Below are 25,848 nucleotides of genomic sequence, written 5' to 3'. Positions count from 1 at the left end.
GCAAAATAACTTTTTTTTTTTAAAGATTTTTTTTTTATTTTTTATTAATGATAGTCACAGAGAGAGAGAGAGAGAGAGGCAGAGACACAGGCAGAGGGAGAAGCAGGCTCCATGCACCGGGAGCCCGACGTGGGATTTGATCCCAGGTCTCCAGGATCACGCCCTGGGCCAAAGGCAGACGCCAAACCGCTGCGCCACCCAGGGATCCCGCAAAATAACTTTTATAGGAATATATTTCCTATCAATTTATTACTCAAATATGAGGGCAAAATTAAAACACTTTAGGATATATAAAGTTTCAAAGTTTAGGGGTCCCTGGGTGGCACAACTGGTTAAGTGTCTGACTCTCAATTTCAGCTCAGGTGGTCACGATCTCTGGGTCATGGGATTGGGTCTGTGTTGGGCTCCCTGCTCAGCACCAAGTCTGCTTTAGACTCTCCCTCTCCTTCTGCCCCTCCCCCCCAAATAAATAAAGAAATCTTAAAAAAAAAAAAAAAAAAAAAAAAAACTTCAGAATTTAGCCATAAAATTGTTTTGGGAGAAAATGATTCTAGATATTATTCCAGAAAAATAAAAAGAAATCCAAGAAAGAACACACTGAAATAAGAGAAATGGTAGTACAAAGAAACCAGTAATTTGTAATATGCTTAAACTGATGCTTATAAGTATGGTTGTGAGGTCTAAATAATCATTAATAAAGACTGACCAAAAAATTAACTTCTTAGAGTTATTATAATCTGGAATAAGACTCAAGAATACAAGGAACATATGGGAAAAGGGGATAAGCAAAAGACGGTAAAGACTAATCTATTCTCAAAGATGACAAGATCTTTTCAGTTTAAATGTATGTGATAATTTCTGAGCAACTACTAAGGCAAGCACGGAATTAACATGGTTAGCTTTCAAATCATTAGAAGAAAAAAACAGTAAATCAAGAAAAAGGAAAATGAAACATAACCAAAGCATAGTCTATGGAAAGCAGTTAATAAGACGGTTAGGGGAAAAATACTATAAAACTATGTCAAAAAAAAAGACACTCTGTAAAAAAAATTTTTGGTACATATCACAGAAAAAGGTAAAATTTTCTTAATGTAACAAGTTCCTACAAGATCAAGATTACAACCAATCACACAACAGATAAATAAAAAGACATAAACTGACAGTTCACAGAATGAGAAATAAAAGTTGCATATAACACAAACAAACACAAATACATACACAAATATTCAGCCTCATTACAATTTTTTAAAATCAGCAAATGCAGGAAAAGGCAGGGGGTTGGACGTAGAGAAGCAACAACAAACAGATTAAATGGAAAACAAAAAACAAAGGTAAGAAAAAACACTTCTCTCAAGGGCAGGAAGTATATAAGGAAAACAAAATAAAAAAACCCTGAAACCAGCTATAAGCAATTAACAGCAAGGATAATACAATACTATTTTAATACTATGCCACTGATGTGGCATAGACTGACACAGATCAGAATGGATGCCAGCCAGTAAGCTATACTAGCTCATAGTGATCAATGGTTATTCCTATTTACAAAAGATAAGTCTACAACAAAATCATACACACAGGTTGAAAAGTAGATATAGACGGTACAAACAGTAAATTCACAATCATACTAGGAGGTTTGAACATGTCATTCACAAGCTGATACAATCCAGACTCACAAAATAAAATAGCTTTGAATAATAATGTAAAACAGTGATTTAATAAAGAACCTTGTACTCAATCAATCAGGAACTTAAAATCTTTATGAACACCTATGGAGTAATCACAAAAACTGACATACACCACAAAGACAATCTCCAAAAAAGAGAAATCCAACAGATCACATATTTTTTAATACAATATAATAAAACTACATATTAGCAACAATAACAAAACTTTCCCTTTGGAAAGTTTTACAAATTTATGTCAAATTACTTTTGGGTTAAAGAGTTAATGAAAAGTAGTAACAAGAAGAGTATTATATATCTAAACCTATGGAATATGGCCAAAGCCACAAGCAGAGGAAAATTTGTAGCAATTAATAGAAAATAAAACAAAAAATATATGAATAGGCATTCAAATTACTAGAAATTAGAAAAAAAGTTAGAAAAAAACATCAAAACTATTAAAAGTTTAAAAGAGGGGCACTTGGGTGGCTAGTCGCTTAAGTGTCTTCTTTTGGCTCAGGTCATGATCCCTGGGTCCTGGGATTGAGCCTCCACCACATCCCACTCCCAACCACATCTAGCTCCCTGCTCAGCAAGGGAGTCTGCTTCTGCGCATCTTCCTTTGCCCCACTTGCCCACTCAGGTGGGAGCTCTTGTGCTCACTCTCTCTCTCAAATAGAGAAATAAAATCTTAAAGAAAAATTTTAAAAGAAGTTATAAAAAAATTAAAGAAATGGAATAAAGAAAAAAGTGAAAAATAAAAATAAATCATTAATAAAACTGAAAAATGGTTCTTTGAAAACACCAAACCACTTATGAGTCTGATTAGAGAAAAGACAAAAAACGTTTATAAATGAGAAGAGATTGTGACTACAGAGAGAGATTCTAAAAATATACAGAAAACTGTCTTTTAATTTTTATCAATAAATATAAAAATCTAAATAAAATGGTTGTTTTTCAAGGAAAACATAAATTACCAAATGACTCAAGAGAAAGTAGAAAATCTAAATAGATCAATAACTATAAGAGATACTGAAAAGGTAGTCAAAGATCATCTTCCTAAATTATACCAATCTCAGACAATTATGGGAAATTACTATTCAAGAAATTGTGTCATTTAAGCATAAGATAGAAGGCTTCCTGAAACCTCAGAACAGAGCCCTGACTGTGTTCCTGAGAATAAGAGAATTCTGATACTCAAATCAGATTAGAATAGGACACCACTACCCTAAATAAAGTCAATATACGAAAAATCACTAGAGACTATAGAGAATATATAAATGTTAGCAAATGAATTCAGCAAAGTATGAAAATAACACTGTAATCCAACAAATTGGGATTTAACTACAAATTTAAGATGGCTTATATTTCAAAACTTAATAATTCACACAACCAATGGACTAAAGAAAAGAAACAGTAAGATCATTTCCATGTCAGAAATGAATATGAACATCCACCTTTGGTTAAAATGAGAGAGAAAAAAACTAATTAGAAAACTAGAAATCTTTTAAAACTTCCTTAATCTGATCAAAGGCAAATATTAGAAACCTATAGCAAACATCACAATTAATGACAGAAACGAAAATATATTAATAAAACAGAATAGAGTCTTGAACAAGAGTTGACATTTTTTTTGTAAAAAGCCAGACAGTAAATATTTTACAGTATGCAAGTCACAACTACTCAACTTTCCTCTTTTATTTAATATGAAAGCAGCCAGAAACAACATGTAAATGAATAGGAATGACTGTGTTCCAATAAAGCTTTATTAACAAAGAGCATAGTTCATAACCCCTGGTTTAGAAAGCCTAGAAAAAGACCCATTTTATATGAGGATTAAGATATGATAGAGATGGGACTTCAGTGAAGAAATAAATGGTTTATTTAATAAATGGTGGTAGAGAATTGGAAATCCATTAGGAAGAAAAAGTAAAAATCCTCATAACAGTCACAAAAATATATTCTAAATATATTAATATTTTAAACATAAAGAACAAAGCTATGAATGCACTGAATAATTTTGGGGTAGAAGAATCTTCCTAAAGCACAAAGCAATTAAAGAAAAATACTGTCAAACCTGATAAAACAAAAATGAAAACACTTTTTAAAAAAAGCAAATAGAAGACTTGAAAAATTATGGATTATGGTGATGGATACACAACACAATAAACTGACTAAAATCACAGAATTGTATGTATAAAAAGGATGAATTTTATCATATAAAGTTTATGTTTTAACTATTCAAAAAGGAAAAATAAAGATATGAACAATTTCATAAAAGGAATTGCAAATGTCCAATAAGCATAATCAAGCTCATTATCAGTATTTATTAAGATTTTTATTTATTTATTCGTTTATTTGTTTATTTGTTTATTTATGAGAGCAAGCAAGAGTGTGCATGAACACGTATGGGGAGATGTAGTGGGAGAGGGAAAGGACAAGCAGACTCCGCACTGAGCCTGCAGCCCAACATGAGGCTGGATCTCATGCTCCTGAGATCATGACCTGAGCCAAAATCAAGAGCTGCACATTTAACTGACTGAGCCACCCAGCTGTCACACTCATTACTAGTTTTTAAAAAATAAAAATAAATCCACAAAATGTATTTCACCTATTAGTTTGGCAAAAACTAAGAAGAATGAGACAATTCGATATTGTTAAGGGGGTAGGCAGACCTGCACACTGCTATTAGGAGTATAAAATTAAAATGGCTCTGTCTCTTTGCAGATTGATTCAGGAATATCTAACAAACCTGAATAAATATCTTTTGACCTCATTCCCACCGATTCCGTTTACAAGTATGAATCCTACAATCCAGGTGGCTCAGGCAGTTAAGCATGTGACTCTTGATTTCGGCTCAGGTCATGATCCCAGGAATGTGAGATCAAGCCCTGCAACCAGCTCCATGCAGGGAAGAAGATTCCGTTGAAGATTCTGTCTCTTCCTATACCCACACCCTGTCTCCTCACTTTCTCCCTTTCTCTCTAAAAAACAAAAATAGTCATACTTGTGCAAAGACTGTAATACCAAAAAAGTGGAAATATTTAAATGTCTACCATTTAAATGGTTAAGTAATTTGCAAAATTCAGACTACTTTTCAACCATTAAGAAAAAAATAAGGTCAATTTTTATCTATTGCCCTAAAAGATCTCCAAGATACACTGTCAAAGGAAAAAAAAAAAACAAAAAACAAAAAACAACAAAAACAAACAGGAAACACCCAAAGTTGCAAAGCAAAAAGAAAGATCCCACTTCTATAAAAAAGAATACTTATCTGTGTATGATCAGATCAATGTTTCCCACCTCCCCTCTCCTGCTAGGCAGAACACTCAGTCTAGGATGGCCGACCAATGGAATGTGAACAGAAATGAATCTGCTAGCTTTAACCAGAGGCTTTCAAAAGCACTACATCTATCTATTGCTCCCTCAAGCAGCATAAACTTGAGAAGCTTGCCCATTATATATAATAAACTAAAAAAAAAAAAAAAAACCTGACTAACATATGATACATGAAAAAGGTTCTAAAATATATACATCAAATTGAATTATGTGTTTGCTTGTGTTGGAAGACAGTGATGCTTTGAGAAAGAATTTTGTATATTTTCTAATTTCTTAAATTTTTTACAAGTCTATATCTAGAAAAATCTATTTAAGGTAAGGATGAAAAAGACATGTGCTAGACGTAAAAGTATCTGGGTTATAGTATGTTGGGATAAATTTTTTTCCTTTTCTCTAGTTTCCAAGTTTCCCATGATATCTTATTTAGTGTTATTTTTTTAAGGTTTGGAAAAAACAAAAAAGCTAAGACTAACATCAATGTAATGTCGGTAATATGCTGATGGCAACCTGCAACTACTTTGAAAATGAGGCCAACGATCTTACTTAGCCATCATCATGACATTGAAATGCTGGTATTCAATAACTCTCATTTCACAGTCAAGGAAAACAGTATTAGATTACTTCCACTAAAGGACACCCATGGTAAGCAGTGAATTAGAAAAGTCTTTCAGATTCTAAATTTCCAAAACTTGAGTGCCAAAATGACAATGTGATCAAAACACTATATAAAAAGAGGCAGTGATTAGTTCTGTTTGGAAAAAGGGGGAGAGGATTGTTTCAAAAAGTATTTGCTTGTGTGAACTACCATAACAACTTCCTGTATGAAAAGTGGATATGATAGCCTTTATTTTATAGTGACATTTTTGTCACCAAATTCCCAGAGACATCTAATTTGAAAATAATCATTTGTTATTTTCATTATAATTTATGACAAGTAAAATACACTATGGCTCAATATATACAAATAGGTTGCTATAAATAATTATGTTGATATCATTTAATAAGATGATTTCTGATTAGAAAAGGCATAGTTATGAAAACACATATTCCAGGGACTAGGGAAAACACAACTGCTCACAAATTTGTTTATTGTTAGGTTTAAATGCAAAAGGCTAAGTTTTATCTTTTTAATAACTGGGAGAAATTAAATTTTCTTAATCTAAGTCTTAAACATTTGGTTCGAAAAAGAATCAACATACCTGGGAACATTATTGTTTGAATCTTCACTTTCATTTGCCAGACCACCAAACAAATAGCATTTGTTACCATATAAAGAGAAGCTATGTCCAAGCCGAGGGCAAGGAGGTAAACCAGAAGAAGGGGGGTGGGGTTTCACTTTTTTCCATAACCAACGACTTGCCTAAAAAAAAGCACAATCAGATAAAATGAAGAAAGCATTCCTATATTGTCAATAGTATAACATCATATCAATATATTTTAATCAAAATCCAATCAGAAGGCTCCAATAAGCTCTTCTGAGGACAAATGAGAAGGAAACAGGTAACTTCTGGAACTAAAATAAACACTGCAATAGAAATTCAGTCTAGTCTTCCTGGGGCACCTGGGTGGCTCAGCTGGTTAAGCAGTTAAGTGGTTAGTGCTTGATTTCGGCTCATGTCATGATCTCAGGGACATGAGAGCGAGCCCAGCATTGCATTGAACTCCACATTGGACCTGGAGTCTGTTCGAGATTCTATCTCTTCCTCTCTCTGCCTCTCTGCCCCCCCCACCCCCGATCCCACAAGAGAGAAAGAAAAGAGAAAGAAAGAAAGAAAGAAAGAAGAAAGAAAGAAAGAAAGAAAGAAAGAAAGAAAGAAAGAAAGAATTCAGTCTAGTTTTTCATATTCACAGCTTTCCTCAACAGCAAACCTAAGCAAATAATAATAAACACTAATAGTTCCCAAATATTTACATGAAAAATTAAATATATATCACTTGAAGATTAAATGAAATTTATATACTCTTTTCTGAAACTAGGTAATCCATAGATAGTATATATTTCAACCTTTAAATAAGCATAAATAAAGATCATTTAATAAACCAAACTCCAAAACTTATGCTCTATAGAGGCTCTATTACCAGAACTATTTGCTTTTAAGTAGGTATAATTCACCTATATCTGTCAATTAGCAGCTCATAATAGCAGCCCTATGAACATATGCACAGCTGTCAGAGAGGGCTCTGAGTGTGGCTTAGTAGAATCAAATTTATAAAGGATATGTGAAACTGTACCCCTTAATTTTTGTATGTCTTGCCAGTAAAAAAAAAAATAGCGTTTATTAGTTTGAAGGTAACAAACTCTACAACGAAGGCAGAGGTTTTCAAAGTATGGTCTGGGGACCAGCAGCAACACATGGGAACTCGGTAGGAATGCCAGTGTTGAGGCCCCACACCAGACAATACCCATTCAGAAAAACTCTGGGGGGCAGGGCGCAGGGATCTGTTTTCACAAGCCCTCCAATGCTTCTGCTGCTGCTAAAATTGAAGAACTAGGACACTAAGATACAAAAAATCTAAACCAGTAACATGTATAACTGATGCTAAGTAACATATCTTATTAATGTTACAACTGTTACACTGGGTAGGAGAAAAAGACTTACACTAGAAACTTTGGCTTTTTAGTGCAGTGGAAACATTTCCTTTGAAACTATAAAATGTGAAACTCATACTATTTTAAATATGTTAATGAAATATTTTGCAATCTTTCAAAGAATTAGGAGCAATATTATTATTAAAGCCACAGAGTTAAATAAATTTGAAATACACTTACCTGCAACTCATATAACTCATTGCTGTATCTTCCATATTCAACCATTCCCCCAAATACTAATATTCTGGTACCATCACAGACAAATCCATGGGCAGCGCAACCTGGAGGGATGTCTCCTCTAACGGCTGGTAGGAACCACTGATTTGTAACTAGTTGCCAAAATAAAATTAAAACCAATTATAATAAAGTTATCACAAACTATGACTATGTACTTTATATGTATCATCTGTATCAGTGATTATTGGAGATTGGAGATGATTTTTCCCCCAGAAGCAAACTAAAAATGTGTAGTTGTCTCTCTGGAGGGAGGGGAGAGACGCTAGTGGGTAGGGACGAGAGATGGTGCCAAAGATCTTACAATGTACAGTGCACGCTCTTATAACAATTCTCTGGTTAAAAGTGGCAATAAGGGATCCCTGGGTGGCAGCAGTTTGGCGCCTGCCTTTGGCCCAGGGCGTGATCCTGAAGACCCGGGATCGAATCCCACGTCGGGCTCCCGGTGCATGGAGCCTGCTTCTCCCTCTGCCTGTGTCTCTGCCTCTCTCTCTCTCTCTCTCTGTCTCTCTCTCTGTGTGTGTGACTATCATAAATAAATAAAAATTTATAAAAAAAAATAAAATAAAATAAAAGTGGCAATAGTGCTGCTGTTCAACAATCCTGACCTATACAATTTAATTCTTACCAAAATCCTGCTTGCTGAGTATCATCATCTCCATTTGACATTTAAGTCTGGTAACTTTAGCGCTGATCCTGGGCAACTGGCAGAGCAAAACTAAAACCAGGTCTAACTTATTCCAAAGCCAGGATTTTTACACTATACCAAATTGTCAAATAACTTCTAAACTATGTGTTATAGAGTGCCAAGAGGAGGAGACGGTGAAGAAAAAAAAAAAAAAAAAAAAACAACTTTCTCCTACGGCACTATTTCGTTAACCTTTAAATGACCACTATGATTAAGTTATTTGGTCAAAGTTACTGATCATGACACAGACCCAAAATTCGGCAATTAGCCTTATACCGAGGACACAGCTTCCTCTTGATCGCTGGCCCATTTACAAGCTGGGGAACATGAGATTCCACCCTCCTTTTATCCGGAGGCGCTCAAGGCGGGGCCTCCCCGGGAGGGGCAGCAGGGGTCTGTAGCGGTGCTCAAGTGACAGTCCAGTCCCCTCCGCGAGCGCGCCCCGCTGAGCCTCAGCACACAGACCTGACTGTGCAGGAACAGGCGCGGGTCTCGCCCACCACTTCCCCGCCAGTTAAGAGGGTTAGCAATGGAGTAAAAATCTTGGCTCCCACCTGCCAGATACGGCGCTGTATTTGGGGTGAAAGTACCAGGCCTCTCGTTTTCCCTCCTCATCGTCCCCCAGCCATCCCCGCCCTGATTCATTTCCTCCAAAGGAAAGACCGCAGGCAAAGACGAGACAGGCCCAGAGCAGCTTTGGTTTGGAGTTGGTTTGGGCTTTTGACAGGGGCGAGACCCCGGACCCCGGACCCCGGACCCCGGAGTGAGCGAGCCTTCGGGAAGAGGCCCGGGCGGGTGGAAACCGTCTCTCTCTCGCCTACGTCCGCCCGAGGGCTGGGGCGGGGGGGGGGGGGGTCCGGGACCGCCTGCCTGAGGGCCGGCGCTCCCCGCCCTGGGCCCGGCTCCACCCCGCGGGCCTGGGGAAACGGAGCTGCCACCCAGGACACTGTGGGACCCCGGCCGCCCGGCTGAGCCGCAGTCCCCGCTGCCCGCCCGAAGAGGCAGTGACCCGGCGGTGACAGCTGTCAGGGCCTCGGCCGCCGCCTCGCCTCCCCTCCCCCTCCGCGGCTCCCACAGGCGGGGCCGTAGAGCGGCCGCCGCGCCTACCCGTGTTGTAGACGTGCAGCTCGTCCGCAATGCCCTCATTGCCCCCTCCGAAGATGATCATCAGTTCCCGGATGGCCACGGCCCGGTGTCCGTGCCGGGCGCGGGGGACCGGCCCCGTGAAGGAGGAAACCCGCCTCCAGTTGAGGAGGCTGGGAGCCGCCATTTTCCCAACCCCCGCCCCTCTGCCCACAATGCACCGCGCCCGCTCCGGCGCCGCGGCTCCCGGGGGAGGGCGGGGACCCGCCTCCCGCTGGGCGCCGGGGACCGGGTCACGTGACCGCGGGCGCCCGGGGCACGGCTGGAGGCGGGCGCGGAGCGAGGGGCACCGGTAGGGTAGCGTCGCCCTCAGCCCGGGGCGCGGGGCGCGGGCCGAGCGCCGTTGGCAGCGGGCCTTCGGGTGTACAGACACCTCCCAGCAACCGAGTCTCCCCTCCCCAGCCTGGGCCCTCCCGGGTCGTCTGTGCTGGAGAAGGCGCAGCGGTTTCCCCCACGGCCACGTTAACTGAGCATCTAGGACGTGCGGGCCAGTCAGCGCCTGAACAGTCACAGCGCCGCGGGGAGAACCGCTTCTCGTGGAGGTTCGAAGTCCCGGGAGCGCGGGGAGGAGGCCGAGAGTCTGGGCCGGCGGGCGCCGAGGATGACGGGCGGGGAGGGAGGACGGCCAGGGGGGCCCGGACCCTTGACGCCTTGTTGGGTGTCATGCCAGGAAGTCTAGCAACAGTCCGCCGCGAAGGGCGTTTTGTTGGTTTGTTTCGGCAGGTGGGAAACTGTGTAGGCTTCCGTTTGATTGCTGGCGGACGTCTGAGAGTCTTCCGTTTGCAAACGCTGCCCTCCCTCCTCGCCCTGGTAATCCCAACCCTCCAGTGACGTGGATACCGGTGTCTCCCGATCGTGCCTGGGGGAGTGCGGCACAGAGGCGTGGAGTAGTTCTCCCATGGACACAGCAGAAGCAGATTGGGACCAGGAATCAAACACAAGGCTCCGCGCTCCATGGCCCCCTTTCCTAACAACTGCACGACCACGGCCTCTGCTCACAGTCATATATGTAATCCTGGTAAGGCTGACTGCTGCCTGATTATCTGGTCCTATAAAGACACTCGAAGAGATACAATTCCAGAAGAAAAAAAATTTTTTTGAAAGCAATTTAAATCTATCTCACACTCTTAAGAAGGTACGGGAGAGGAAATACACACAACATACAGCAAATTTCCTAAAATTCCTCGTCTCTCATCATTTGCAATTTCTCTGCTATGGCTGTAACATCCCCTGTACCCCAGCTCCCTCAGTCATGAGCCTGCCTCTCCACCTCTTCATCCCTCTAAACTTTCCTTTGAGAAGTGATTCTCTACCTTTTTAATTTTTATTTATATATATTTTTAGATTGATTTATTCATAAGAGACACAGAGAGGGGCAGAGACATAGGCAGAGGGAGAAGCAGGTTCCCTGCAGGGAACCAGATGCAGGACTAGATCCCAGGATCATGCCCTGAGCCAAAGGCAGATGCTCAACTACTGAGCCACCCAGGTGCCCAATTCTCACTGTTCTTTCAGCTCCTGCTTCTCAAGTTCATCCTGTCACTGATTACCCCAATTTTGCAATATGGTCAAAGAGAATTTTGGAAAAGAGGGGGAAGATGGCTGGAAACAAAGGAGTCTATGAATATTTATGTATTAATGTTTCTTTGTCGCATACATAAATGTTTCTGTTAGAAAGGATGGATCCAGGGACACCTGGGTGGCTCAGTGATTGAGCATCTGCCTTTGGCCCAGGGCGTGATTCTGGAATCCCGGGTCCCATGTCGGGCTCCCTGCAGGGAGCCTGCTTCTTTCTCTGCCTGTGTCTCTGCCTCTCTCTCTCTCTGTGTCTTTCATGAATGAATAAATGACATCTTAAAAAAAAGAAAAAAAGGGGCAGCCCCGGTGGCTCAGCGGTTTAGCGCCACCTTCAGTCCAGGGCATGATCCTGGAGACCCAGGATCAAGTCCCATATCAGGCTCCCCGCATGGAGCCTGCTTCTCCCTCTGCCTGTGTCTCTGCCTCTCTCTCTCTCTCTCTCTCTCTGTGTGTGTGTCTCTCATGAATAAATAAATAAAATCTTTAAAAAAAAAAAAACGAAAGAAAGAATATCTGAAACAATACTGGGAAAGTACTGGGATAAAGCAAGGAACTTTTCATAGAACTTAAAATATTTATTTTTCACTTTTTTTTTTTTTTAAAGATTTATTTATTTATTTATTCAGAGAGAGCGAAAGAGAGGTGGAGACACAGGCAGAGAGAGAAGCAGGCTGTACGCAGGGAGCCTGACGTGGGACTCGATCCGGGGTCTCCAGGATCACACCCCGGGCTGCAGGCGGCGCTAAGCCGCTGCGCCACCGGGGCTGCCCGAACTTAAAATATTTAATAAGAACTGTACTTTCTTTGGAAGTCTAGTGTTGAAATGTCCTAACTTTTATCAATGATGCTGTAAGCAGATAGTAGTTGTGTGTGTGTGTGTGTGTTTAATGCCCTTATAGCAAAAGACTAAGGGCAAAATTGAAAGGTGTAAACCCAATGTTGATATCCAAATTAAAAAAAAAAAAGTCAAAACTGGTCTGTGATATGTGAAAGGCTGAAAATCCCTGAACTGGGGAAAAGATTTAGACAAAATATTAAGAGAAAGGTGATTTCAAGTCATAACTGGTTGCTTAGATAAGGAGGTACATTACAATGGAGGAAGTGTGTATTCATTTCTTAGAACTGTTGTAACCAAATACCACAAACTATGTGGCTTGAAACAACAGAAATTTTTGTCTGCAGTTCTAGAGGCTAGAAACCCAAAATCAAGTGTCAGCATGATCCCTCTGAAAACTGTAGGGAAGAATGCTTCTTTGCTTCTTTCTGGCTTCTGGTGGTGGCCATTGAACCTAGGCATTCCTTGCTGCATCTCCAATCTCTGCCTTCCTCATCACGTGGTTGTTGTCCCTATGTGTCTGTGTCTCGTCTCTGCTTCTAATTCACAGTTACGTTCTAATGACCTCATCTTAACTTGATGACAATTGCAAAGACTTTACATTCAAATAAAGTCATGTTCACGTGTATTGGGCATTAGGATTTCAACCTATCTTTTGGGGGAACACAATTCAATCCATGACAAAGTGCTTCATCCAATGGAAATGCTATTTTAGGGGCACCTGGGGGGCTCCTTGGTTGAGTGTCTGCCTTTGGCTCAGGGTGCGATCCTGGAGTCCCAGGATTGAATCCCACATCTGACTCCCTGCAGGGAGCCTGCTTCTCCCTCTGCCTATGTCTCCCTCTCTCTGTCTCTCATGAATAAGTAAATAAATTTTTTTTAAAAAAAGACGGGGGGAGGGCGATGCTATTTTACCACAGCAGCTTTGGCTTAATTCTGCTTAGTGAGGAATTTAGAATAGGTCTCTGATTCTCAATCTTTGAAACTCTAGGAATGGAAGTTACCACCTAGGAGGAGAATGTAGAAAGAGAAGAGTGAGGCAGAAGAGCACCCTGAAGAACCCAACACTTAAGAGGTAAAAACAGAAGGAGGCACTAATGAAAGAAACAGAGAATGAGGAGCCAGAGAGGTTGAAAGGGAACCAGGTGAGATTAAGAAGCCACAGGTGAAAGGAATTTCACAGAAGTGGAAGTGGTTATCAAAGCAAAAGCCGGGCAGACCAGGTGGCTCAGCGGTTTAGCGCCGCCTTCAGCCCAGGGCGTGATCCTGGAGACCTGGGATCGAATCCCACGTCGGGCTCCCAGCATGGAGCCTGCTTCTCCCTCTGCCTGTGTCTCTGCCTCTCTCTCTGTGCCTCTCAGGAATAAATAAATAAATCTTTCCAACTCATGGTCTGAGATGGCTGCTCCAGCTCTTGCAATTGCATCTACATTCCAGCCAACAGGAAAGAGTAAGGGAGAAGAATGTTCCCTTCTCCAGAACACATTCTGGAATTATATATATTATTTCTGTTTACATCCCATTAGCCAGAAGTTAGTCACAAGGCCACAGTTAGTTGAAGAAAGTCTGGGACAGGGCACCTGGGTGGCTCAGTGGTTGAGCATCTGCCTTCGGCTCAGGGCATGATCCTGGGGTCCCAGGATCGAGTCCCACATTGGGTTCCCCGCAGGGAGCCTGCTTCTCCATCTGCCTGTGTCTCTGCCTCTCTTTCTCTGTCTCTCAGGAATAAATAAATAAAATCTTTAAAAAAGAAAGAAAGTATGGGACATGTTTTTATTTAGAATGGCCATGTCCCCAGCTAATGTTCAAGTTTCTGCTACAGAAAAAGGAGAACAGACATTGGTGTTCATCTTCAGGAGGGTGGCTACAGGAGTCTGGGAAAGTAGTTATGTTTGTTTGTTTCAGCCTCAATAATAAGAAGGAGGGAAGGGAGAATAAGGTTGGAAATGAGAGTTACTTGAGCTAACCAACGAGGCCTACCTGGAGGAGAATTCACACTTGATGGAGCAAGATCCTGAAGGATCAAGAAAAGGTGGATTCAGAAGTACACATAGATTTACATATGCACAAGGGTTAATATATTATATTTCTGTGCTATATATTCTAGATTACATAAATATTTCTATTGTGTAAGTGTACGTGGAAAACAGAAAGCTCTAGTGGATGGTGCTGCTCTAGCCTTTCAAGATTCCCTTAGAGAAGGTCCCTTCATCCCACACTACTTTTTCTCCTTCACTCCTGCTCTCCCATATCAAACACCCATCATGTATCTGGACTTGCCACATAGCAGGAATTAAGATCATGGGATTTAGAATTCAGTGGATGTAGCCATTTACTAGCCGTGTGGTCTTGGTCAAATTATTTATCCTCTTTGAGTCTCAGATTCTTTGTCTATAAGATGGGGATAATAATAGCATCTATTAAAGTTGTTTTGCAGACCAAATGAGATAACATATGTAAAGTACAAGCAGTCCTTGGTTTGCATGGTAGTGTAGCTCTTTATTTTTTTTTCATTTTTCATCCTTGCATTTAATTTTTTTTCATAGAATATAGTTTGTTTTTTTATTTATTTTTTTAATAAATTTATTTTTTATTGGTGTTCAATTTGCCAACATACAGAATAACACCCAGTGCTCATCCCGTCAAGTGCCCCTCTCAGTGCCTGTCACCCATTCACCCCCACCCCCCGCCCTCCTGCCCTTCCACCACCCCTAGTTCGTTTCCCAGAGTTAGGAGTCTTTATGTTCTGTCTCCCTTTCTGATATTTCCCACACATTTCTTCTCCCTTCCCTTATATTCCCTTTCACTATTATTTATATTCCCCAAATGAATGAGAACATACAATGTTTGTCCTTCTCCGATTGACTTACTTCACTCAGCATAATACCCTCCAGTTCCATCCACGTTGAAGCAAATGGTGGGTATTTGTCATTTCTAATGGCTGAGTAATATTGTATACATAAACCACATCTTCTTTATCCATTTATCTTTTGATGGACACCAAGGCTCCTTCCACAGTTTGGCTATTGTATTTTTTTTTTTTAAGATTTGTTTATTTATTTGAGAGAAAGAGAGTAGGGGGAGGGGCAGAGGGAGAGAACCTCTAAGCAGACTCCCCATTTAAGCTCAGATCTTGGAGCCTGGTGTGGGGCTCCATCCCATAGCCCATGAGATCACAACTTGAACCAAAACCAAGAGTCAAACACCCAACTGACTACGCCCCAGTAGTGTAGTTCTGTAAAATGACCATATAAGTTGCAAAGGGATCTTAAATCTCAATAGGAAAGATTGCAATTGTGCTGTGATTTTTTTTTTGAAGATTTTATTTATTTGTTAGAGAGAGAGCATGAGTGGGGGATGGGGAAGGGAGCAGATTTCCTTGCTCTGCAGGAAGCCAGATGTGGGGCTCAATCCCAGGGCTCTAAGATCACAGCCTGAGCTGAAGGCAGATGCTTAACCCACTGAGCCACCTAGGCACCCCTGTGCTGTGATCTTTAAACATTTTCATAAAAGTATTTACTACTCTTACTGTTGGTTTTAAATGCCTAGGGAAATGAGAAAATTAGTAGACCTAGTATTTATTTACTTTACTGTAATTTGAATCATTAAAAACATTGAGAGTTACATTTTTGGGTTTTTTGGATTTTTGTTTGTTTAAAACTTATCAAGAGTGGGGCACCTTGGGGGCTCAGTTGGTTGAGCGTCTGCCTTTAGCTCAGGTCATGATCCTGGGGTCCTGGGATCGAGTCCCACATCGGACTCCCTCCCTCGCTTGCTCTCTCTCTCAAATAAATAGCTACAATCTTTAAAAAAGAAATAAAACTTATCAAGAGTAGTTTGAGTCGTGCTTGCCTTACCATCATAAAACTTACTGTACAGAATGAGCATCTTTTCTGTGCCTTGGCAAATTGTCATACTCCTTTTCAGCTTTGGGATAGCTTTCCATATTTTATTCTTTGCACTTTCAATGTCGTGAAATATCTTTGAGAGCTCCTTTAAGATGAATTTTTTATCCATATCTCTTCCCTGGGAACATCTTTATCCTTTTCTACACAACCAGTTTCTGCATTCATGTTCATAAAGTTACCTTTACTCAATTCTTCTGGCTGCATGTCTAGAGTTGCCTGGTGACAGTGTCATCCCACAGCCAGCTATTTCTTCTCTACCTCCATTTACCTTTGATTTGAACTTCACTCTAGTCATTATCACTTTTTGTTTCTTTGCTACCCTATTATCTTTGTTGGCCAATTCTCTCTATTATTCATTTTTGTAAACATCGCAAGAGTTTATCACCAGGAATTAAGGAGGTGACATGACCACATGCTTTGTACGTAAACTGAATAGCAAATGTCCAGTGACCCACCACTGGCTAACTGATGGAAGCGACATGATTGGTTATGGATCAGGATTTGGGTCTGTTATTTGCATAGTAATTTCATGGACTAAAAGCTAGCAGCAAAGTTTGTTCTTGGGCAAGTACTCACTGTTAATGTACTATGGTAACAGACGCAAACTGTGAACTGTGCAGAGGGCCTGATGTCATTGACCTGAACCATGAAAACTGGTGTTTGTGCCATTGCCACACAAAGCCAGGGCTAGGCTGCACGAGGTGATGCCTGGCAGGTAGTTAGCACTTAGTAGGTAGTAGGCTATCTCACCTGTGTCATCTTTGTCATTCTCATTACATCACTATTGTTTCTGCTCTTCTGAGCCACTGAGGAGTTGGCTGGAGAGGAAGAGGCTGGTACTGGGAGGTGGCAGACGGCTGTGTTTTCAGCCAAGAGTGTAAATTGCCATGTCCAAGGGATACCTTCATTTCAACTAAGGATTCAGGCCAAGGTCTTATTGGCAGAGGTTTAGGAGGGAGTTTTAGGGAATGGCGGCAGGGGGGCAGGACTCAACAGCAGAGAGGTGGGGCAGGCAGTGCTCCTGAGTTGAAAGAAGCAGATGGTGTCTGAGAGGCCTATTCACAGATCACAGGGCTCTGGCCATGGGTCTTGGCTAGAGAGGTGGCCAAGGCATGACAAAGGCAGCAGGCAAGAGCAAGCCAAGACTCTAAGCCAGAGAGAGCCTACATCAGTTCCCAGAACAGGGAACTCAGAATCAAGGAAGAAAAATACTTCATCAGAGTGAGAAAGAGGGCCAACAGGTAGAGAGGCAGGCATAGGCACAACTGCTGCAGCTTAGGGGGTAGCAGAAAAGAGTCCTGAGCGCCTCAGCATGGGACAAGAAGATGACCAGTCATTGAGTCCCATCAGGAAAAAGAGAGGAACTGAGGCTCCTCTAGTTATACGTCCTACCCCAGGTAGGTGATCTTGGACCCCAGCCCTGGAAGACGAGGCGATAATTGAGGCCATCAGCCAGACCCAGTGTAGTGATTCATTGCTGCTATACTAAGCTGCTTCCTTCCTTCTAGTCCATTTATCAGCCTTAATAGATTTTATCTAAGGCCTTATCTACAAAGCAGTACACTCAGCCAAGGCAGGCCTATTGGGTAAGAAGTAAGGATGAACATTTGACTCTCAACTAATAAAAAAATAAACTCAGATATACATCGTGTCAGCTGATGATACCACAAAAAGAAGATGCATATAAATCCCATAGAACTGCACTCAGACACATAACTGAAATCTGACCAGAGTGACATGCCCACGTGATGGTTTGTTTTCCTCACATGGTTAGGTGTTTCAGAATACTTAGTTCATTGCTGCTCTGGTGACTCCCAGTGCCAGCAGGGAATTAGGCTCCTCCTGTGTTCTTGCTCTGCCCTCCTTAACACATGCAGGGCTACCAGGGGACCCTACCCACATTGTGCAAGGGTATTTCCTATTTGCTTATACAGATCCACCCTCCAATCTTCTTCAACATGTTCAGTGCCCTGAGAGGCTGACTTAAAGATATTATGTCTATTGAGCTCCCCTGCTCTCTGACTTCCAGTATGGTTTAGCCAGTGGGAGGCACCACCAACAGGAGATTGGAAACTTAGGGTAACTAGTCCCCTGGTCCCTTTTGTGTTAGTCAACACAGGCTGCTCCTGTTGGGTAGCCTTGTCCATGTACCTACTTTCCCAGTCCTAGTAGCCACTCCCTTGCCTTATCCTTCCAGGTTACAACCTGCTAATTCCTGCAGTTGCTAATTCCACGCTACTGTGTTTCCTTAATACTGACCTTTTCAAATAGTGCCTTTTTTCAGAGTCTCCACCATTAACCTTCCGGAGTGAGCCATCTGTATCCTGCCAGGACCCTGACAGTTCAACACTAATCTGTGCATGGCTGGTGTGGCCATATGCAGAAGTACAGTGTGGACCTTTTATCTCCAGAGCTGCAAGATGGAGAGTGCACCTCCAGGCATCAAGGTTGGATTTCAGACAGGAAGAAATGGCAAGAAGCCCCTAATGGCTCTTTGCCAGGAACACAATAGCTTTTTAGGAAGTCACAGATGGCTGACTTCTTTCTGCTCATGTGCCACCCTAGATGCAGGATGTCTGAGGAGGTAAGTGTTTTTAACTGGGCAATTGCTGCTCCCACACGAAAGAGTGTTTCTATTTCAAAGGAGGAAGCAGAGAAGGTTATTAAGTAGGCTACTGGTGGCGTTCGCAACATCATATCACTCTTTTGGACTTTTCAAGAAAAAGTTACAAATAACTTACTGTTATAATTCCTTTTCCTAGGGATCCCTGGGTGGCGCAGCAGTTTGGCACCTGCCTTTGGCCCAGGGCATGATCCCGGAGACCCGGGATCGAATCCCACATCGGGTTCCCAGTGCATGGAGCCTGCTTCTCCCTCTGCCTGTGTCTCTGCCTCTCTCTTTCTCTGTGACTATCATAAATAAATAAATAAATAAAAATTAAAAATAAAATAATTCCTTTTCCTAGTTTATATCTTGAAGAGGGTTGTCTTCATCCAACAGTAAAAATACAGTAGTCCCCTCCCCCCCCTTATTGGCAGTTTCGCTTCTGAGGATTCTGTTACCCTTGGTCAGCCATAGTCAGGAAGTGGAATATCTGCCTTCTGACGATGGATGGTCAGAAGACGATGTAGCCGAACACTGCGTCATAATGCCGGCGTCATTCGTGTCACTTTGTCCACTTCATGTCATCACGTAGGCATTTTGTCATCTCACATCATCACAAGAAGGGTGAGAACAGTACAATGAGATCTTTTGAGAGAGAGAGAAACTACATTCACATAGCTTTTCTTACAGTATATTGTTATAATTGTTCAACTTTATCATTATGGTTGTTAATTTCTGTGCCTAATGCATAGATCACCCCTTACTGTAGGTATATATGTATAGCAAAAACAATAGTATACATAGATTTTTGGAACTCTCCATGGTTTCATGCACCCCCTGGGCGTCTGGGAGCAGACTCCCGGAAGACAAGGAGGGATGACTGTGATGACTTCCATGTATTGAGCCCTTACTCAGTGCTCACTAGGAGGCTCCTGACACTACAGCTGAGGAAACCACAGGTGAGATTCTGAGTGATGTGTTCAGTATAACGTCTGAGCTAACAGTTGGGTCTGTCCATCCCCAGAGCCCATGCTGGCAGCCACTGCACTTACCGGAGTATCCCTTAAAACCTGTCTCTTTCTTTTCTCCTCTTTTCTTCCCCAGAAAAGGATACATGTGCCCACAATGCAGAAATCTAGGTCATAGGTAATAAGCCTCTTACATCCTCAGGACATGGTCCACTAGAAATAAAGGAGAGAGAATCCCCAGTTGGAGACAGTAGGGCATCAAAGAGAAAGTGTACAAAGAACAGTGAGCAGAGAGATTTAGGTCCAGATGGAAGCCAATATGAATAGCAAGCAGAGTCTATGGAAACAACAGAACCATTTCAGTTGTGAGCCCCCCTCTGGAGTACTTTGGTTGTCATCCTCTCTGAACCTACTTAGTTACTGGGTCTCACACTGGGTCAGGCATTCTGCTAGGTGGATGAGAGATGCAAAGGTGGTGGGAGGGGAGCCCCAGCCTTTGGAGGAAACTGGAGTAGACAGGGGTCAGCTTGAGGGCTTTCCCTCAATGATACTTTGGGACATATCTGACTGACCGTCCTGCCGCTCCTGATAGCACATGATTCTGGAAGGGTAGCAGCAAGCCCTGAGCCAAGAAGTGGTGATATTTTTGCTCACGTGAGGGCCATGAGTACTGGAGCAAGAGTGCTCAGGGTACAGTTGTCTGTGCTGCTGCTGGACCTTCTCACTTCCTGCATGCTATCCATGTGTCAGGTGCACCTGCTGCAACCAAAGACGAATACTTCACAACCATGTCTGTTAGCTCAAACGTTGAGTAAAGTTGTGCTTTAAGATACAGCACACCTCCTGGAAGTAAAGAGAAAAGAAGAATAGCATAATATCAAGCCTGCTCCAAAGAAAAACGGCATTCTTGCTGGATCGTATGAGGGCCTTAGGATAGGAGTGTGTGAGGGAACACCACCAGGGCAACAGACAACTCCATCTGCACCCTGACTGGATGCTGAAGGCTGGCCAAGTGAAGAATGCGAAAGCCCTGAATGCAGTTTAACCCTTAGAGTTGCAGCCAAAAATCCTCATATTGAATCATGTGCCTCAAGAGAGAAAAGGGTGAGAGACCTACTGACAGGAATTCCAGTCCTGGCTTTATCCACCATCTTACTTTGGAACTTAGGACTTTAACATGCCCAAGACCTCAATTTGCTGATCTGCAAATTGGTGAACAACATCTCTGTTCAGCCTACCTTATGGGAATGTTATGAGAAGAAAATGAAATAGAAAATGTGAAGATGCTTTGTCAGTGTTCAAAGTCCTGTACAAAGGGAAGGTATTCAGACATTCCCACTCTCCAAGTTCAAGTCTGAAAAAAACAATCAACCCAATAAACCCTTTAGAGCTGCACCGTCCAGTACAGTGGCCACTACTCATGCTGCTGCTCTGCATGTAATAGGTGACTAGTGCAACCAAGGAACTGACTTTTTATTTTATTTTTTTAAGATTTTATTTATTTGTGTGTGAGAGAGAGAGAGAGAGGCTCAAAGACACAGGCAGAAGGAGAAGCAGGCTCCATGCAGGGAGGCTGATGGGGGACTCAATCCTGGGACTCCAGGATCATGCCCTGGGCTGAAGGCAGTGCTAAACTGCTGAGCCACCCGGGCTGCCCAGGAACTGACTTTTAAATTGTACTTCATGTTAACGAATTTAGGTTGAAAAACTGATACTTGATTCAGTTATTGGAAAGCTTTTAAGTATGCTTGGAACAACCTGAGTATGTGAGCCTAATTGTTAATCTGTAAATTATATGAAATATAAATACATACCAGTTGTTTCTGATGAAATTTAGTGTTTGAATTGAGATGTGCCACAAATGTAAGACACACACCAGATTTCAGACTTAATACAAAAAAAGAATGTAAAATATCTTGTTATAATATTTTGTATTAATTCCATGTTGAAATAATATATTGTATATATTGGGTTAAGTAAAATATATCATTAAAATTAATTTTACCTCTTTAGACCTTTTTTTTTTAATTTAATGCTCAGCCCAGTGCCTGGTGCAGAGTTATTCTCTCTCTCTCTCTCTCTCTGTCTTCCTCTCCTTCTCTCCCTCTCTCCCCCTCGCTCTTTAAAAATTTATCTATTTATTTATTTCAGTAATCTCTGTACCCTATGTGGGGCTCAAACTCATAACCTGAATGCTCTTCTGACAGAGCCAGCTAGGTACTTATCTTTGTACTTATCTTAAAATGACTACTAGAAAATTTAAGATTACAGAGTGGCCTGCATTATATTTCTATTGGGAAACACCACTTTAGAAAGAGCCAGTGAGCAGAGGGATCCTCATTTCCTTATAGGAGTTAAGAGAGAGGTTACAGAAATAAATTCCATGATCCCAGGCAATGTGCTGGCACCATTTCCTGGGTTTCTGAGAATCAATAGCAGAAACAGAACAGCCCAGAGCTGGGTGGGGTTCATTCCCTGCCTGATTCCTTTTCATGTTCTGGCTCAAAACCACCTTAAAAATTCTATTGTTATCATTGCCTTGGTGAAATGAGACGACAGCTGTTATCTGGGCTTTAATTTGGGGACCACAGCATTTTAATGACTGGGAGATTTGAGGAGAAACTAGTGGCTATGATGAGATTCTTAAAATCAGTATGAACTTAATTTTTCCATTTCTGCTTTTCCAAAGTTTACTTAGACCCAATGTGTGGTGGAAATTCACCCTCCAAGCATTTGCTCTTCTCCAGCTTTGAATCCTTTCCTCCAGAGCTGCCTTGTTTTTGAGCTGATTTGCACCCAGACTGCCAGAGGAGGATGTGAGAGGAAGTCTGGCCGAGCCAGCCAGCCTGCGGGCACATCTGGAAGTGGTTTCAGGGGCCGCCTCACCCCAGCAGCCAGCGCAGGAGTGGAAGAAACCCGAGCCTCTCCAAAGTCAACGCAAGCAAAGGCGGAAAGGGGGGGGGAGGGCGGGTCGGGGGCAGGGGAGGCACACCCTCTTGGAAATGCGATCCTAGCGGTGGGGCTCCCCAACCCATGGGGCTCTCCAATGGGACCTTAGAAGCCGCGGAAGCAGCGTGCAGGGCAGCAGCCCAGGCCGCCGGGGAGGCTAGGAGGCCAGGATCACACTGCCACACGGCTCTTCCGGACGGAGGAGCTCACAGCCCTGCCTTCACCTGCACCAGGTAAACAGACATGGGTGAGCAGCGTGGCGGTCTTTGCATTGACCTGGGCCCCTGCCCTGGCCCTTTGGTTTGCTATAGGCTCGAGGAGCAGAGGCAGACTGTCCCACACCAGCTTCGCCTTCAGGAGCTCCCAGTCAATGTTTTGCAGTCTTGGCCCAGGCCGAGGCAACCATCTTTCTTTTTTTCTTTCTTTCTTTTTTTTTGCCATTGGAGCAAATCCAGGATACTCTGTGCAAATTTTTCACATGCTGGACTGGACTGCTTTTCCAGACCTGGGTTTAACTCCCCTGCCCAGTGTGATTTACTATGTTCATCATATTTTAGGCATGGAAGTCAGTGGTTAGCTAGGACCTGGATAATGCTAGTATTTAAATGCAGGTATGTTTCTGAGCCACAAAAGATTTACTTGAGCTGTGATTCATGTTTTCAGAATCTGTCAAAGGAAGCTGTTATGTGGGCCGTCATCCTAAAAAAAATAAAAATAAAAATAAATTGGTAGTTGTGGGAATCTAAATGAGGCTTATACAGTAGTTATAGTGTTTGGTTTGAAAATGCTTTTGTAACATTCAAAAACTATCTTATATTCACTTTATGAGCAAATGTAGTACTTTGGATAAGCCTGATAGATAACTTATGATAAGAGTTAAGAAGGAATAGTTAACACGAGTAGAAAGAGAAAGAGGAAGAAAACATGATATTATCGAAACATCTGGCTGTCCTATGGGGGGAAGAAATCAGTCCTCTAGCTGTTTGGCTCCCTGCGTGGTCGGTTATCCAACGTGACAGGGGTTGGCTTATTTTGTCTTTTCCTCCAAATGGCTTCGTGTCACATTTCTGTACAGAATCCTTCTTGTGTTGCCTGGTGGGCTTGCAGCCCCAGGCAAGTGAGGTGCAAGCAGAGCAATGCTGTGCCACAGCGGGAACGTGGGCTCTGGGCCCGTATCACAGAGTTGCATCTATGCGTTGCCACTTACAAACTTTATAAGCTTTGACTCTGACTACTTACTTGTCTGTGCCTCTGTTTCCTCATCTGTAAAAAGGTAATTAAGTGACATTGTAGGTGTAAAGGACATACACAGAATCTACAGAGTGGCGAGACCCCAGGGAAGGTTAGCTTCTCTGGTAGTGCTGATGATGACCATAGTGATGTTGGCAGTGGCCACACATTCTGCGTTGGGTGGTACCCAGCGTTTGACACACTGTTCCCTCTGATGGTGCCATCACCCAGATGTTCTTCATATCCTCATACACTATTTCTCCAGGGCTCTGCTTCCTTCCTTCTTCCCTTCAAACACTCTCTTTCTTTCTTTCTTTCTTTCTTTCTTTCTTTCTTTCTTTCTTTCTTTCTTTCTTTCTTTCTCTTTCTTTCTCTCTCTCTATCTCTCTCTTTCTCTCTCTCTCTTTCTTTTTTCTCACCCTGGATCTTTTTATTTCTTCTTCATTCTCTCTCCTTGCTGAGAGAAAGACATGCTTATGAAGCCATAGTTCACATAGTTTTCTTTTTTTTTTTTTTTTTAAAGATTTTATTTATTTATTCATGATAGTCACAGAGAGAGAGAGAGAGAGGCAGAGACACAGGCAGAGGGAGAAGCAGGCTCCATGCACCGGGAGCCCGATGTGGGATTCGATCCCGGGTCTCCAGGATCGCGCCCTGGGCCAAAGGCAGGCGCCAAACCGCTGCGCCACCCAGGGATCCCTCACATAGTTTTCATTTCTAGCTCCCAGGAAGCATAATTCTAAATACTTCTTTTATTTTAACATTTCCCAAAGAATGTTCTGAAGAACATAGCTCCATGAGGAAAATACATTCTGTGAACCATATCAGCCTCTGAGAAATCTCAAGCATAATGGCATTTTAAATGTCCTGAGAAGTCCCGCAGAAGAGAAATCTGCTTAAGGTTGTTTACCAGAGAAGTTCCCAGTTGACCCTGGAACCGTTTTATCACAAAACATTGGTTAACATTCCTTAGAGCGCACTTCGCAGTATGCTATTCTGGCCACATTTGTTTCCTTTTGGTTTCTCTTATAGACATCCTATTTCACATCTCCCATAGCAAACACCCAAGGGGCCATGGTGTTCTTCCTTCCCTAGGTCAGGGCATGAGATGATCACCTGTGCCATATTGATATGTAGAAAGTCCGGCCTCGAGTGGAGAGCCAGGATCAGCAGTTTTTCTGCAAAGGGCTAGAAAGGTGGCTGTGTGAGCCATCAGGTCTGTTTTGCATCTACTCAGATCTGCTGTTGTAGTGTGACACTAGCCATAGACCAAACATCAAAGAATAAACCTGGCTACGTTCTAATAAAACTTTATGTAGAAGAAATGGGCAGGATTTGATGCAGGGGCCATAGCTTGTTGGCACCTGCTCTGAAACCATTTTGTGAAAGAATGCTTCATTCCAGCATGGGAGAAAGAACGAGTCCTCCACAAGCTGAAGACTCCCTCATCTGGCTTCACTGTTCTGTGTATTGTGATGGCTCTTGAGTAAACCTTTCATGCTAGAGCAAAATAAAAAGGCCAGAGATGTTTCATTAAAGACCGAATTCCTGAGTCCTGATTTTGTCCTTTTTTCTCCTTTCATCAGGTGAGTTCATGCTCCTGTCCTGTTCATGACTCTGTAGCTCACACGGTTAAGGTGAAGTGCTCTACAAAAGTGTTCTATGCAGGGGGCAGCCTGGGTGGCTCCGTGGTTTAGCACTGCCTTCAGTCCGGGGTGTGAACACAGGGACCTGGGATTGAGTCCCACGTCAGGCTCCCTGCATGGAGCCTGCTCCTCCCTCTGCCTGTGTCTCTGCCTCTCTCTCTCTGTCTCTCATGAATAAATAAATAAAATTTTTAAAAAAGAAAATGTTCTATGCAGGTGCAAGTCTTACAGAATACAGTTGAATCACAGAGCTTATGTCGGTTGCTTGACCCATAACATAAGGGATTGCAATCAGCAATGGAAAGGGGTTGGCTACAGTATATATTATGGTGGCTAAGAATGTGAACTCAGAGCCAGACTGCCTGGGTGGGAATCTGCCCCTCATGAATTGTATCACCCTTCTGAACTTTTAGCTTCCTCCCTGGTAAATCAGGGATAGTAACTTCATGGGTTGTTGTGAGGAAAGGTCATAAA

General features: G+C 42.4%; 2 protein-coding genes and 1 long non-coding RNA gene across 14 annotated transcripts in view; 2 read left to right on the top strand and 1 right to left on the bottom strand.

Moving 5' to 3' along the window:
- HCFC2 (host cell factor C2) overlaps positions 1-9,820 on the bottom strand; it is a 37,718-nt gene extending 27,898 nt beyond the window's left edge. For both annotated transcript variants that reach the window (XM_072773396.1, XM_072773395.1), the window contains exons 1-3: positions 9,620-9,820; positions 7,771-7,919; positions 6,200-6,360 (exon numbers count right to left, since the gene is read on the bottom strand). In XM_072773396.1, coding sequence (XP_072629497.1) covers positions 6,200-6,360; positions 7,771-7,919; positions 9,620-9,782 — 473 coding nt within the window. In that variant the 5' untranslated portion in view covers positions 9,783-9,820. The remainder of the gene's footprint in view (positions 1-6,199; positions 6,361-7,770; positions 7,920-9,619) is intronic.
- Positions 9,821-9,876: 56 nt separating this feature from the next.
- Positions 9,877-18,241, top strand: LOC140603009 (uncharacterized). The gene is made up of 3 exons (XR_012006033.1): positions 9,877-10,197; positions 10,379-10,673; positions 13,060-18,241. It is a non-coding gene; the product is annotated as an uncharacterized lncRNA (long non-coding RNA).
- A 6-nt stretch (positions 18,242-18,247) lies between these two features.
- The window catches only part of GLT8D2 (glycosyltransferase 8 domain containing 2), a 38,845-nt gene continuing 31,244 nt past the window's right edge, over positions 18,248-25,848 (top strand). The window contains exons 1-3 of one of the 11 annotated variants that reach the window (XM_072773401.1): positions 18,248-18,560; positions 22,317-22,486; positions 22,608-22,731. The gene's annotated coding sequence lies outside the window, so the exon portion shown is untranslated. Of the gene's footprint in view, positions 18,561-19,016; positions 19,206-19,343; positions 19,541-21,747; positions 21,767-22,296; positions 22,487-22,521; positions 22,732-25,848 lie in introns of those variants that run through there. The other 10 variants (XM_072773408.1, XM_072773399.1, XM_072773409.1 and 7 more) reach the window with 10 other exon arrangements.

The sequence above is a fragment of the Canis lupus genome, chromosome 13, assembly GCF_048164855.1.
Source record: "Canis lupus baileyi chromosome 13, mCanLup2.hap1, whole genome shotgun sequence".
Taxonomy (NCBI): domain Eukaryota; kingdom Metazoa; phylum Chordata; class Mammalia; order Carnivora; family Canidae; genus Canis; species Canis lupus.
This window is presented reverse-complemented; position numbering and strand designations above follow the sequence as displayed.